Raw genomic sequence first — 14,674 nt, 5'->3', positions numbered from 1 at the left:
GCGCGGCGGGAGTGTCTGTCATGATAGCTTGGGCAATCCACAGCGTATGGAACGGCAGGGGCGGCGACGCTGGGGTCATTGCCGAAGACTTCAATGAGCAGGCGGAATATCGGAAAGATGTCAGATTACGGAACCAGGAAGCTATGGCTGCGGCAAATGGGTACCAGATTCCTTCTTATCGGAGTAGCGAGATTTGAGCTAGGGTGAAGGTGCGTTGGATCGACCGTTTGCCGCTTCAGTCAGAACGCTTTCGCTGATGGGATGTCTAGGCGCAGTGTCGAAGACGAAAAGGATAAATCACTCTTTTCAGCTTCATGATCCTTTTCGAAACAGTCTTTGGTTGGCGGTTTGACCCCCCTTCACGACAGTAATTCTGCAGAAGATCTGGTTATGCCTGCGACGGCTTTCGCGTGGATATCGAGGCTTGGGACGGGCTGATTCTTTCCAAGCCTTTCCAATGGGTCGGCTTGAGACTAAAAGGCATGTGAGAAGGTTGAAATCCAAGTACATGGAGCCTAGGAGGGGAAGGAAAAAAGGATTACAGTCGGAGATGGCGTTGGGAGAACTGGTCTGTGTGAATTTTGGTCGGCGATGCATTTGCTGCCGGATAGCACTCGAGACGTTCTGTCTTGGTGACTCAAACAGGGCCCAGGATGCAGCGGAGTGGTTTATGATGTATCCAATTATTCTGCCGCTGACAAAATCGGGTTTCTTTCGATCCGACTTCGTGATCAGCCACGGGATGTCGACGGCGGCAAGATGCTCACTGCGATTTGTCCGCAAGCGGTTTTCCACTCTCGAACCAGGCAAATGGGCCACCTCGCAGAACAACCTGTTCCTGAGTCAAACCGTCGACCATCCTCATAAAGACGTAAGCCCCGACAGCCGTCAGACCGTGCCACCAGCCATGGAACTCCAGCAAGAAACCCCAGGGCATTCCGAGCGCGCGTTTCCAGGCGGTAAGCTGCGAGCAGTAGATAAAGTCCAGTTGCCATAGCAGGTATCCAAAGAGGAAGCAAACTGTGGGGTTGGAGAAGTCAGTACACAAACGCCCGGTAACGAAATGGGCCAAAGCGAGCGACTTACCGGCGCCGAAGATCGAAAGCCACTTGAGCATGCGCTTCTCTTCGTCTTTCTGAATCCGCTCGCGAATCAAGGATCTCGTCTGGCGGATGACGAGTAAGATGAGGAGGAGGAAGGTAAGTTCGTGCACCATTTGCTCGTCCATGATGCTGTGGTATATCGTCTCAATGCTGAGCGAGGAGATCAAGAAGAGAGCGACGTTGCGAGAGTACTGCTCACTTTGCCTGAAACTCATTGCTCGGTGGAGGACGCATGCTGTGGCGATCTGCATTGATGTATCGTCCGCTGTCTGTTGTCAGCGGCATGTTACTCAATCGATGTCCCGGGCGGAGAAATCTAGCTAGCAACGGAGATCCGTACCAATCTGAGCATGGTATTTGACAAGAGCGTGGAAGAAGGCAGAGCAAATACCCACCAAAGCCAAGCCATAGTATAGACTGTCGGCGGCGAGGGTCTTCTGGGGTGTACGTCGACGTGCTTGGATGCCTTGGTATGCGTAGTAGACTTCCATGCGTTAGTCATGTTCGACAATTGGACAAAGCCTTCGAAAAGCATACTGTACGCCAAGTTTGTGAGCGTATTAATGAACTCCCCGATCCATCCGGTCACGATGAAGTCCTCCTCGCAGAAGCTGAGACGTGGATGTTAAGCGGAAGTTGGCGGGAATCTTGATGAATAAGGACATCTCACTCTGCTCTTGCGGTTCTTGGGCCAAACGCGGGCCGGTATGGTAATGAGCTGTAAGGGATTGACAAAGGCATTCCGAACGCTGCAAATGGTTGGTTGTTTGCTCGGGGGCTGCTGCAGCTTGATCTTGAAGCGATTGGCTTCAGTGGTCTGCCAAGCCATCCTCATAAATGAAGAGACACTGCTGACTAAGATCTGCCCTACCCTGTACCGATCTCGCATGCATCACTCAAAAGTCCATGCGAGCATCGGCCAAATGCAACCCCGTCCTTGCAAGATCGGCCACTATACCAACGTCGACTCCTTCGATCTGAATAATACCTCCTCGGCAATAGAGGCTCGGTTGCGTCACCCCAGACCCCTCTTCATCCTCTTCACCCCACAGCTCTACTCAATCCATGTATAATACACCAACAAATATAGAAGTACACCAAAGATTTCCGCTCCAAACACCTCTACAAGCGCAACCACAACCCCAATGCCACCCACCCTCCTAATAACCGGCGCCTCGCGCGGCATCGGCCGCGCCACCGCCCTCCTCGCGGGCTCACGCGGCTGGTCCATCGGCGTGAACTACCTCTCCAACGGCTCCCTCGCCGCCGAAACCGTCTCCGCCATCCAATCCTCCGGCGGCCGCGCCGTCGCGCTGCAAGGCGACATGGCCGTCGAAGCGGACGTGCAGCGCGTCTTCGACGCCATGGAATCCGCCTTCGGGCCTCTGGACGGCGTCGTCGTGAACGCGGGCGTCACGGCGCCGATCACGACGCTGGCGGAGATGAGCGTGGAGCGGCTGAAGAAGGTCTTCGACACGAACGTGCTGGGCGCGTACCTCTGCGCGCGCGAGGCGGCGCGGCGGCTGCCTTCGGATTCTCCCGACGCCGGGGACAAGAGCATCGTGTTCGTGTCGTCCGCGGCCGCGCGGCTGGGCTCGCCGAACGAGTTCGTCGACTACGCGGGGTCGAAAGGCGCGGTGGACACGCTGACGGTCGGGCTGAGCAAGGAGTTGGGCCCGAAGAAGGTCCGGGTCAACGGGGTGCGGCCTGGGATCATTCGGACCGATATCCATGCTGCGTCTGGAGATGCGGGGAGGGTGGAGCGGCTGGGGGGAGCGGCGCCGTTGGGGCGCGCGGGGGAGGCGGAAGAGGTCGCGGAGGCGATTGTGTGGTTGGCGTCGCCGGCGGCGAGCTATGTGACGGGAAGTATTATTGATGTTGCTGGGGGGCGGTGAGATGAGGGGAGTGGGACCGAGGACTGAAGTTGGAAATTAGGAGTGTGATATGATAAATGTCATTATGAAACCTCCTATGATACGAAAAATACGTCTAATCGTAGCCGACCTAAGCAGCGTGCTCGATGGATTGCGCCCTGCTGGGCTTCTCCTTCTCCGCGCTAATACTGTAGCCGCGCTCGCTGTGGGCGGCGATGGAGGCCTGGCGGATCTGCTGCCTGTACTTGGGCGACTTCCAGGCCTTGCTCTCGTGGTTGTAGAGGTCGTTGACTTGCTCAAGAGTCATGTCCTTGGTCTCATAGATGAAGAACCAGACGAAGACGACGGCAATCCAGGCAAAGCTGCCCCAGATCCAGAAGACGTTGGACTGCGTCGGGTTGAGAGCGCCGGTGAGGTAGGGGGTGATGAAGGAGAGCAGCCAGTTGAAGAACCAGTTGGCGGCGGTGGTCTATTGAGAATTAGTATGCGAATGCAAGCAGAAGGGTATCGCAAAACTTACCATCGACAAACACTTCGCGCGAACCTTGAGCGGGAACAGCTCGCCCGTGACAACCCATGCGGCAGGTCCGAAACTCGAAGCGAAGAACGAGACATAAATGCAGAGGAAAACGAACTGAGCCACAGCCGAGGGGTAGTTCTCAGTAGTGTTGGTAGCAGCGCCGGCGGCAGCAACGATAAACTGACAAGTTCCCATTCCAAGAGCGCCGACGAGCAGGACAGGGCGGCGACCAAAGCGGTCAATGGCGTAGAGACCAGGCAGGGTCATGAAGACGTTGACCAGGTTGATGATGACCTGGAGAATGAAGGCGTCCGGGAGCTGCTCAATGTTGTCGGCGAAGTAGGAAGTACCGTAGTAGATCTAGAGGGTTTTGTTAGACGATGCATCGGGTGAGAAGGTAGGAGAGACACGTACGATGAAGTTGATACCGACGAGCTGCTGGAGTGACTGGAGGGTGATACCGGTGAGGGTACGCTTGCCCATGTTGCCCCTGAAGCACTCAACGTAAGAGGCGCTACCGAGAGATTTCTCGTATTCGTAGTTGCCCTTGATCTCTTCCAATTCGGCAAGGACGTGAGGGTCGTCCTCTGGAAGGCGTCGAAGGAAGACAAGGGACTTCAGGGCTTGGGAATCCTTGCCGACCTTTACGAGGTAGCGAGGCGTTTCAGGCAGGAGGAGCAGACCGCCAGTGAGGATCAAAGCCCACGCGAACTGGATAGCGAGCGGAATGCGGTAGGAACCGCTGTCGGTGCGGTTGCGTGTCGCGTAGGTCACAATGGCGGCGAGGAAGAGACCGATGGTGATGCAGAGCTGGTAGCAGCCAACAACAGCACCTCTGATCCACTTGGGGAGGGTTTCCGACTGGTACATGGGGATCTGAGCAGAGATCAAACCGACGCCAAAACCGGCGAAAAGACGGCCCATGATGAACATGATCTGCTCGGTGGCAGCGGTCTGAAGAGCGACGCCGAGGTTGAAAGGGATCATGGCGGAGACGATGATTCCCCACCTGCGACCAAGCTTATCTGAGACCCAACCAGCAGTGAGGGCACCGACAAAGGTACCAACGGAGAGGATAGAGACGATCAAGGCGATACGGTCTGTGCCAGGATAGCCCATGGTGTTTTGCCAGTACTCCATCTCTTGCAGACCAGAGATGGTCGCCGTGTCGTAGCCATAGAGAATACCGGCGAAGGACGCAAAGAGACCAACGGTGATACCAGGCCATGCCGCACCGGGCTCGTCGACGGGCTTGTTCAGACCCAACATGGTTGTTGTGGTTTTTGTTGGTGACTTGAGAGGGAAAGAGGGAGGAGAGGGGTCTTGTTCGAAGAGGGGACGATCAAGGGAAGCATAGAACCCACCTGGGTTTATATGTGATTACCTCTGGACCTGACTTTTGCTACGGACTCGCGAAGATCCATTCCCGGGTGGGCACAGGCTTCCGGGACAAGCAAAGGCCAAGGCAGGCCAGGAGATGCTGTTGAACTTCGGTGCTCCTGTCGCGGTGCAGGCATCGGCCTTCACAGCGCCATGGGGGGGGGGGGCTCCACACCTCTGTCTCCAACGTGCGACGCCGGCACGCGATCGATGGTCCACATTGCTTAGCGCGTGTCTGTCGAGGGTCGGCCAACGGCGAGCCTTCGCTGCGCGATTTGGCTTTCTCCGCCTGGGCTCTGATGAGGGTCTTCCCGCGCTGCCCTGGCGATGATTCAGGCGTTCCAGCTGCTCGAGAGGGCGCCATTGACGCGCGAGACAGAGATGCCGTCATGCCTCACGTGCGCCGTGAGGATGTCGAAGGAGGCTGAGTTAAGGTACGCACTGGGCGGTGCCAACCGTGCGGCAAGACACGCCACTGGCGACGGGAGGACGCCACTGCCGGCTGGGCTGGCGACTTGGCCGTCGTCACGGTGAGAATTGTGCACGAGCGCTGTGCAAGCAAATCATGGGCGGCGGGCAGGCATCGCTGGCAAGATCCGGCAGCGCGCGGCACCGGCGCCAGCGTCGGGCGTGATGTCGGACGCTTCTGCTCGCTTCAGCAAAAGCTAGAACCAAGGGAAGATTGGCAGGGGCTTGGCCTGCGCACGGCGAGGTTATCGCGCTCTGCTCGCCCTACTCCAGCCTCCGCCGCGACCCGCTCTCCGCGGCCCTCCACCTCCATCTGGAGGCGAATTGTGGGAAATGCGGACGTCCATTCGGCCCTTCTGTGGGCTGCACAACGTGCCAACACCATGGGGACTGCGAATTAATTGCGGGACAGCGCGCTCAGGCCTGCGGAGTGTGGGAGGCGGAGGGGGGCGACGGGGTTGCACACGCGGCGTGCGCGTCTGGCGGCCATGTTCGTTGAAGTCGGTTCGTGAGCGTTGAGATGGAAGGGATACCGCTGGGTCGGTGGGCAAGGCAGGTCGGAGATGAAGATGGAGACCTGCTGCCTTTTGACCTTCTCGCCCTCTGCCTCCCTCGGCAATCGCATTTACCCTGCGGTGGGACCATCACGATATCAAAACCCGGATTTTGATTTTATCCTCCACTGCCATCGCCCTCCTGACCGACTCTTTCCGACCTAAACACTTGGCCTATTGGCCCACTTGGTCTGTGGTCTGTGATGAGACCTGCGTCCTGCGGGAGTCCGCAGTATTCTCCAGCTCCCTCCTGCTTGGGACCGCGGGCTTCGCTTGCGACAGGTTCGGTACGGGACACTTGCGAGCACTGACCTGTCGTGATTACGTGCGCAACCTTGGCCTACCCACATCTCGGGCAGGGCATTGTTTCTGGTCTCTGCGCAGCACGACCTGCATCGTCTTGTGTCGGCTTTTGTTCTCGAAATGTTCTGCGTTCGGCAGCCTCCCAGACAAGAGCAGTGATCGGCTTGAGTGATCGTCACCACGTGCGCAGATAGTTCAGACAGCTCGACTATGTCGTGCGCCTGTCAATGCTTGGTTTGACACCACAAATGAACATTTATTAAAAGCTGTTTGCTTGTATTTGTGATGATTGCCAGTGAGTTTAGCATCACTCCTGCTGAAACGGCACGGCATCTCCAAATCTCCCACGCAGCCGGGGTATACGACCAACCGCCACCTCAGCCATCATCCTCACCCAACATCCGTCTATTTCTTCTCCACGTGCGTAGATTCCTCTGCCTTCTCGAGATCACTTCCCTTCCGCTCGGCATCGTAATTATCCGCCGACTGGCCAATCACAGCCGACTCGAAATGGCTGCCACGCTTCTCGGGACCAACGGCAGTAGTGACGGCGATGCCCAGGGCAATGATAGCGGTCATGATACCTGCAAAACGCTTTAGCTTCATTTTTCAGTGTTCACGGAGATTCTACGCCTGTCTTACCCATCGTGGGACCGTACGCTGGCACGCTTGGGCCTCCGACTGCTGAGATGGAGATGGATTCTGCGATGGCGTTTACGATTTGCGCGCTTGGCGAGGAGATCATGTTGCCGAGTTGGTAGGTCACTGGTAAAGCCTGGGTCAGTATCGTATTCTGCACTGATTCGCTTGTGTTGGAAATGCTCACGTCCAGGGAACGTCGACCGGAAAGCCGGCGGAGACAGCTCATTCAGGTGAATGGGGATGACACCCCATCTGCACAATGTCAGCTTCCAAGCTACAAGATCAGTAACACCTGGCGACACTCACGCTCCCTGCACATGAAATTGCAGAATGAACCCGGACGCAGCCAGCCCACCAAAGCTATTCGGCAGAATCCACGCCGGGATCAAACACGCGCTGATCAGCGCCGACACGCACATGGCGCGCCTGCGCCCAACCCACTGCGACAAGTATCCAATAATCGTGCCGCCCACACACGCACCAGTCTTCATCAGAATACTCGCAATGCTCGCGATGCGGTTGTTCTTCCCCTTCTCCGTCCTCAAGAACGTCGTGTAGCTGTCCTGGCTCGTGTGCGAGTAGAAGTTGAACCACGTCATGAGGAAGATGCAGTACAGGCACATGCGCCATTCCCTGCCGATCATGGACTTGACCTCGTCCCAGAAGATGGAGGCCGGCACGCTCTTGTGGCCGGCCGCTTTGCGGTCGCGGAACTGTTTGGATTCGGGGAAGGCGATGCGGATGAGCCCGACGACGATGGAGAGCCCGGCGGCGATCCAGAAGGTCGTCTTCCAGCTCTCGACGGACCCGCCGACGCCCAGGTTGGCGCAGGCCGCGAAGACGTAGCCGAGAGAGTAGCCTTGTTGGAGGATGCCGGACATGAGGCCACGGGCCTTGAGAAAGGTCAGCTTAGTTCGTCGGTTGGTTGTTTGCGGATATCACTCACCTCTACAGGAGCGTTTTCAAGAGCCATGGCGATCGCATTGCCGTACACGCCACCCATGAAGAGACCGAAGAGCGATCTGACAGCGAGGAATTGCTGGAATGTTGCAGAGTAGATTGTTGCAATCTGCAGCAGACCGAGAACGATCATGTTCGCGACCATAGGCCACTTCCTTCCATACCTGTCGCCAGCCGCGCCAAAGAAGGCAGCGCCGACACTCCGCAGTAACAAGGTCAGAGTGATAGCCGTCGAGATGTCAGTGTTGCTGCGATCATAGTACGCCGCCAACTTGACGGTCTGGATCGACAGCGCGTGGAAGTCGAAGGCGTCGGCGGTCCATGAAGCAAGGCCGACAAGAAAGTACAGCCAGTTCGACGCCGTCAGCTGGGCCATGAGGGAGATCGGGTTCTTGAGTGGCGCAGGCCGCATCCATTCGTAGCGAGCTTCGCCATATTCGTTGCGCACTTCGACGCGTTGCTCCCACTTGAAGAGGTCGCTGAAGTTTTGTTTCAGAGCCGACCAGGTGCCCTTAGCAATAGGGTCGGCTTCTCTCCCCGTTGACTCCATGTTGTTCTGTGTCACCTCGCGAGAATGCTTAGGTAGCTGTAATGATAGGATATCGGAGTAGGTCGTAGGCGCAAGACCGCAGGATCGAAACGCCACTCGCGACTGGCGGACAGCAACTTATACCTGGGTAGGCGCGAGCGATCGCTCCCCTCCGTCTTCAACACCACGAAGATCCATCCGGAAGTACCTCGACCCTTGGTGCGCCCAGGCTTGGCCATCTGCAAGCAAGTCAATCCGACCTATCGCAGAGGCGCCCAAAGCGTATCTGCTGTGCGATCTGCCGTGTCATTCTCCGATGACCACTTTGGGTAATGCCCTCTGCGTGATTGGGCTACATCGTAAGATCCATATACCGACAGAGTGGTTATCGTGTTTCACGACTTCCGTGTTCAACGCTCTCGTTTCCAGTATCGCCAAAACAATCCCACCTAGCTCAAGGAATGGCAAGACCAAGGCGTTTTGTTGCGTTATCGAAGCTCGGGCAAGAGCGTCAGCCATGTCTTGGAAATTGCTTGGACGGCGCTTGGCTGCATCACGATTCGTCGCGTGGGCTCTCGTGCTCTGCTACCCCATGGCACGCTCGTGCGGGGAAATCGTGGGAGTGCCGAAGTCGGTGTCTCTTTTCTTCGAGGTTGGACGGAAAGAATCGGGCTCAGTCGTTGTGGTCGGGGCTGTTAATGGATGAAGGAGTGGAGCGCCTGGGCAAAAGGACGCCTGCTACCTCTCCGGCTCCCCGACTTGCATTGCATCGCCTTGCCTGCTGGTCGCAAACAACAGTAACCGCCTGTCTAAAACTTTCACCGCAATAGTTAGATTGTGCACTCGGATGTTAATCGATTGCCAATCGTAACCACTCAAGCGTTGCATGCAGCCAGCCTTCTGCGTGTGCCAATATTTTCAAGCGCGCCAGGGCGAGCTTGTTTGATGTCACGCCACCCCAACAGTGTCATGGAGAATGCAGCCCGTCTGCCGTGTCCCCCTGTATCGTGCGTGACGTAGAGGCCAGCTAGTATTCAGCATTGCAAGGTCAATATACGATCTGACAACAGAGAGCGAGACATCTCATCTCATTGATCTTTTCGCGATTTCCATACTTGGGTGTATGACGAGCAATATCCGATGCCGGTCCAGCGCTTCACCGGGTTCGGATGGACTCTACGCCGACTCCCAAGACCTGGGTGAACTAGACAATCCATCACCAAGACTTTAAGTCACTCACTATTGCTGTGACAGCTCCACCTTACTCCACCAAAACTCCGACTCCTTGCGTCCCCACGTATCATCCAGCAACTGCGCCGCAGGACCGGCCTCACCGCCCACGAGCTCCTTGTTTTCCGCACCAAACACCATCGCCTTAGGCGCCTCCGCCGTGTACGGCGCCCACTGCGGCAGCGGCAGGTCTTTCGGAACGATCTTGTTCGGGTCACCAGTGGCAATGAAGCTGGTTATATAAGCGTTTGTGGTTCTGGCGATATCTCTCTGCGCGGCCGATATCTTGACCACAGTAGGATCGACGACTTCGTACCGCATGTTGTCTCCGTGGCGCGCACCCTCGATGATCGATGAATCCAGCGCCCACTGATAGAGATAGACCGGCGCAGACGCCGCTTTCGAAGCCAGCTCAGCCGTCTGGCGGACGGGCGCAACGTACGCGTAGTGGGCGTACGCGGCTTCGATGCGCTTGTACTGCGCGCCCACGCCTTTCCTGTCTTCCAGGTACGGAGAATGGGCGTCTCTCGAAGGGTTGGGGTAGAGCGCGTCGATGGTTTCAATGTCCGAAGGGCTGAGTAGCGGCAGCAACTTTGCGAAGAAATCCGTGAATTGCTCTGGATTGGACATCTGCTTGTCGACGTACAGCGAGCCTTCATTGCGGTTAAAGCCGGTCATGATGGGGACTTTGTGCCATTTTCCAGAGAGCCAGGTCTCGAGAGGTGGTCGGGGAATGATGTCTCCGTCTATGATGGGCTGGAAGGCCCATCGGAGCGAGGGGTTGTACTTGTCGAAGACGGCGGTCTGGGCGGCTGTGACGACTTCCGATGGCAGAGATCTGAGGTACGGGAAAATTTCATCTTCTGGGCAATCTTTACGACATCCCGTGGCTTCCAAGAAGTCTTTGAATTGCTCTTCGTGGATGGATGCATCGTACGGACGTACTGCTCGCGATGTTGGTGCTCCGGACTCGATCACTACACGGTCGAACAGCGGCGTCTTGCCCTCAGTGAAGTGCATGAGGTGATGCCCGATCTGTAAGAAATCCCACGTCAGATCATGATAAGCACGAACGAACAATCAACTTACAGAATGTGCGCCTGCCGAAAGACCGACGAGCGTGACGTTGTCTGGATCACCGCCAAATGCGCCAATGTTTTCTTTTACCCACTCAAAGAGAACGATCTGGTCTCTCAGACCGAGGTTCAGAGAGCCTTCTTTAGCTGTCAGAGCCGAAGGTAAGAAACCAAGAGCACCAATCCGGTAATTGAACGAGACGGCAACAATCGGTGCTTCGGACCAAGCAACCATCGACGCAGTGTTATGCATACCGGAGGTACCTCTGTTAAAGGCACCACCGTGTATATATATGGCGACGGGAAGCTTCGACACATTCTCGGTAGAAGGAGTGCTTGGTCGGAAAACGTTTGCGGTGAGGCAGTCTTCGCTGTACTCCAGCTTGGGTCCTCCGGCCAACAAAGGCTTGCCTGGAGCAGCCGGGCCATACCGAGAGGCATCGATTACATTATCTGGATTCGATGCAACTTTGACCGCCGGCCTGAAGCGGCGGTCACCTGTTGGTGGTAAGGCATAGGGTATGCCTCGAAAAGCATCAATCGGTTTGGGTAGCGATTCTTCCAATGTCAGTCCGATGACTGTGCCCTGAGGAAGCTTGATAACCGGATTGATGGCATTCTTTGCGGCACCCATTGTACGACCAACGGTTCGGAGTAATGTGCTCTAAATTTATGTCGTTTTCTCAGGAGTCTGTTGAACGATGTTGATTTCCGTTGATGCAACGAGTAGGCCTTTGCGTGCAGTCGATGTCTATCGTCTCGTGAGGTCCAGCCAATACCTTCCGATCTTGGCGCAACGTCTCCAATACAGTGGAAGAAGCCGAATAATGTGCCCGGATAGTGCCATGGTGAGCAGTAGTCGTGTCTTGTATTGACTGCGTCGATCACGCCAGAAGCCGACGTCTCGGGCAAGCACCGATGCCGGAAGAAGCCCGCCAAATCAGGGAGCGGCCAGCCGCAATGTAACCCCACGGCAGATACCAGCAGCTTATCCGGCCGGGGAATTAGATAGGCTATCTATATCAAGCCGAGAACAGGGAACACTTCCCTTCCTTCACCATCTTCAAGGGCCTGATACGTCGGCCGAGCTTGAAAGCACACGCTCAGCCGTGACGACCAAATGACCATTCCACACACACCTCTTGTCTCTGGGAATAGATCCATCGCATCCTTCGCACCCCGTCCACGTGGCGACGTCGTGGCTGGCGCTCTCTCCTTCGCCTAATTTCTATCAAGATGCTGAGTAGCTTCGTCGTATACCCCCGGCCACCGGCCAACAAGTCTTGGAGTGGGCCGTTTCCAAGACTTCTTGATCAATGATAGGGCAAAGGAGCGTTACCTTTTGTTGACACTGACTCGCAGGTTTCCCTATCATGTGCCTATCTGATACTTGCGGGGCTTTGTCTGCGATATCCCCGCATCTACATGCTTGCCACGAGATAAACACCGGATTTGGTGCCCTTGAGCAGAGTCCGGGAACGACCAAGACATAGCCGGAAGGTGTGACAATAAGAGGGAGTTGGTCCTTGCTTGTAGACGTTTCTATTTTCACGTCTTCTTTTCACATTTACATCTCTTTCATTGTGCCAGCATCTCAAGCATTCATAGTGCTTTAGGTAAAGATGGCTGAATCAAGACTTTCACAAGACAAGGCAAAGCACAGCCTCGAAAAAGTCATCCAACCTACCACCAAAGCCACATCCATTGCGGAGGGTGAAACCATCGACCTTGACGAGACTGAGAAATTCCTTCGAGAGCACAACTTCAGCAATGAATATCTGGACGAGCTTCTTAGCGACACAGCCAGCCAACGCCGGCTGGTTAAAAAGGTCGACCTTGTGGTCCTGCCACTTCTGGCGGTGACCTACGTTCTTCAATACATCGACAAGCAAGCTATGTCTTACGCGGCGGTTTTTGACCTGTTCACAAGCACCGGCATCACCCAAGATCAATACTCTTGGTTCGCTAGTATATTCTACTTCGCTTACTTGGTCGCCGAATACCCCTGGGTCTTCACGGCGCAGAAGTGGCGGATGGGTAAGGTCGTCGGCGGATGTGTCCTCAGCTGGGGTTCGGTTTTGATGCTCACTGCGCTTTGTCACAACTTCAGTGGTCTTGCTGTTTGCCGTTTCCTTTTGGGATGGTTCGAAGCGCCTATCACAACCTGCTTCATGATGATGGTGTCTATGTGGTATGCCGTGTCTCATTCGGAAAATTACGAATTCATACTGACTGCCGGCCACAGGTACGTCCGCTCGGACCAGCCTTTCAGAGCCGGTCTCTTCTATTGCTGCAACGGCATTGGATCCATGCTCGGTGGTCTGTTGAGCTACGGGCTCGGTCAGATCACCGGGTTCCCCGTCTGGAAGGCTGTCTTCCTCGTCTGTGGCGGTATGACCGTCGTCTGGGGCGTCGTACTTCTACTCTTCTTGCCCGACAGTATCCTCTCCGCGCGCTTCTTCACGTTGGAAGAGAAGGCACTCCTTGTCGGACGTGCGCGTCTGGCAAGAACGGGAGTTCTGAACAAGTCTATCAAGTGGAACCAGATTCGCGAGGTGTTTATCGATGCTCAAGTCTGGATTCTGATAACGTTTGTGCTACTGAACGAAGTCATCAATGGTGGAGTAGCCAACTTCGGCAAGCTTATCATCAAGGGACTGGTAAAGGACCCGCTTCTTACAACTGCGTTGGGGATACCTCAAGGAGCATTTCAGGTTGTCTGGATTCTAACTGGTACATACACGGCCACCAAGGTCAAGAACTGGAGGACCCTTGTCATGGGTAAGTCAAGTCTCAAACTGAACCTATCTTTATGGCTACACGAATATCTTGTGCTAATGTACTCAACTATGAACAGCTCTGTGGCTCATTCCAACGATAATAGGTGTATGCCTCATGTGGAAAATCGACAGAGCTCACCACAAGATCGGCGTCCTATTCGGCTACTACATGGTGGGTTGCTACGTCGCCAGTTTGGTGCTAGCACTCCAGATGCCAACGACAAACCTGGGTGGTTACACCAAGCGCATCACTGCTTCTGGTTTAGTCTTTCTTGCTTATTGCGCAGGCAACATCATTGGACCGCACGCTTTCATCGGAGAAGAAGCACCACTTTATCCCACCGGATGCAAAACGATTCTTGCGTGCTCTGTGATACAAATGGTGCTGGCCTTGTCTTTGAGGCTACTATTGATCCGTCGCAATAAGCAAAGAGATGCAGCCGCTGCTGCTCTTGGGCACGAGATTCATCAGGAAGAGACTGATGCCGTGGATATGACAGACTTTGAGGTATGTGGGCCTCTACCAGCCTTGCCCGTTGCCATGTACTAAACACATCACAGAACCCTCATTTCAGATACGTGCTATGATCAATGACGGAAGGTAATCGGTAGAACAGTAACTCAACCTCAGTTGTCTTCCACAAAGCCTGCCTCCTTCGACCCTTCTGAAGCTCAAATTCTTCCGGCCTCGCAACTGCATACCTCTTTCGCCCCTGCAGTCCGTCCCAGACCGCAATCCCACATAAACCCAGTCCAAGGAGAAACATCGGGATCAGATTCCACCTCCACGCCCTCATTATCCTAAGCTGGCGTACAATGTCATTCCTCTCAGCCGGGTACACAAGCTGCAGTTCCAACACTCCAACCAACCATGTCTCCGGTGTCCATTGGTCCAGCGGGTAAGCAACATAGTTCGGATAAGGTCTGTTGTCGAGCGAAATTGCAACGTCGAGGTTGATGTGGTGTATGCTGTGCAGTTTGGTTAGGACAAAAGTGTAGGTGAGCGCCGCGAGAGTCAACAAGGCAGACAAGATCGTCGTTAGAATCCATATTTGGTGCAACGCGGTAACAAAAGTACCAAGCATGCCCTTTTTTGTCCAGTGGTGGCGTAACGTGAGTGTTATGATGCCGCCAATGCCGACTAGAACAAAAGCCGTTCCCGCGGCGGCGTTGCTTGTGTGGCCTTGGTTGACATACATCACTTCAGGCTTGCCATGTAGCGGAAAGGAGAGTTTGTCGGAAGTCGATGGTGCAA

The 14,674-nt window shown here is 55.3% G+C and overlaps 6 protein-coding genes across 6 annotated transcripts; 2 read left to right on the top strand and 4 right to left on the bottom strand.

Moving 5' to 3' along the window:
- Positions 1 to 289: 289 nt before the first annotated feature.
- WHR41_01865 (uncharacterized protein) lies at positions 290 to 2,011 on the bottom strand. Its single transcript, XM_069370471.1, has 5 exons — positions 1,774 to 2,011; positions 1,641 to 1,714; positions 1,444 to 1,587; positions 1,087 to 1,368; positions 290 to 1,020 (listed from the first exon to the last, which is right to left on the bottom strand). Exons 1-5 carry the CDS (start codon positions 1,842 to 1,844, stop codon positions 764 to 766), a joined length of 828 nt encoding a protein of 275 aa, XP_069232541.1. The 5' UTR covers positions 1,845 to 2,011; the 3' UTR covers positions 290 to 763.
- A 237-nt stretch (positions 2,012 to 2,248) lies between these two features.
- On the top strand, positions 2,249 to 2,998 carry WHR41_01864 (uncharacterized protein; the record flags this gene model as incomplete). The annotated part of the gene is made up of 1 exon (XM_069370470.1): positions 2,249 to 2,998. One exon carries the CDS (start codon positions 2,249 to 2,251, stop codon positions 2,996 to 2,998), a length of 750 nt encoding a protein of 249 aa, XP_069232654.1.
- A 29-nt stretch (positions 2,999 to 3,027) lies between these two features.
- Positions 3,028 to 5,025, bottom strand: WHR41_01863 (uncharacterized protein). The gene is made up of 3 exons (XM_069370469.1): positions 3,912 to 5,025; positions 3,498 to 3,857; positions 3,028 to 3,446 (listed from the first exon to the last, which is right to left on the bottom strand). Exons 1-3 carry the CDS (start codon positions 4,764 to 4,766, stop codon positions 3,108 to 3,110), a joined length of 1,554 nt encoding a protein of 517 aa, XP_069232535.1. The 5' UTR covers positions 4,767 to 5,025; the 3' UTR covers positions 3,028 to 3,107.
- Positions 5,026 to 6,433: 1,408 nt separating this feature from the next.
- Positions 6,434 to 8,778, bottom strand: WHR41_01862 (uncharacterized protein). Its single transcript, XM_069370468.1, has 5 exons — positions 7,791 to 8,778; positions 7,151 to 7,737; positions 7,029 to 7,096; positions 6,845 to 6,967; positions 6,434 to 6,786 (listed from the first exon to the last, which is right to left on the bottom strand). Exons 1-5 carry the CDS (start codon positions 8,352 to 8,354, stop codon positions 6,608 to 6,610), a joined length of 1,521 nt encoding a protein of 506 aa, XP_069232536.1. The 5' UTR covers positions 8,355 to 8,778; the 3' UTR covers positions 6,434 to 6,607.
- Positions 8,779 to 9,419: 641 nt separating this feature from the next.
- WHR41_01861 (uncharacterized protein) lies at positions 9,420 to 11,273 on the bottom strand (the record flags this gene model as incomplete). The annotated part of the gene is made up of 2 exons (XM_069370467.1): positions 9,420 to 10,598; positions 10,653 to 11,273. The coding sequence occupies 2 exons, from the start codon at positions 11,271 to 11,273 to the stop codon at positions 9,573 to 9,575; spliced, it is 1,647 nt and encodes a 548-aa protein (XP_069232649.1). The 3' UTR covers positions 9,420 to 9,572.
- Positions 11,274 to 12,261: 988 nt separating this feature from the next.
- Positions 12,262 to 14,007, top strand: WHR41_01860 (uncharacterized protein; the record flags this gene model as incomplete). The annotated part of the gene is made up of 4 exons (XM_069370466.1): positions 12,262 to 12,830; positions 12,885 to 13,420; positions 13,497 to 13,927; positions 13,981 to 14,007. The coding sequence occupies 4 exons, from the start codon at positions 12,262 to 12,264 to the stop codon at positions 14,005 to 14,007; spliced, it is 1,563 nt and encodes a 520-aa protein (XP_069232650.1).
- Positions 14,008 to 14,674: the final 667 nt, after the last annotated feature.

Source organism: Cladosporium halotolerans, assembly GCF_011745625.1.
Source record: "Cladosporium halotolerans strain TM138-S3 chromosome Unknown Sca4, whole genome shotgun sequence".
NCBI lineage: Eukaryota > Fungi > Ascomycota > Dothideomycetes > Cladosporiales > Cladosporiaceae > Cladosporium > Cladosporium halotolerans.
Note: the sequence above shows the minus strand (reverse complement) of the source record. Positions and strands in the feature narration are given on the sequence as shown.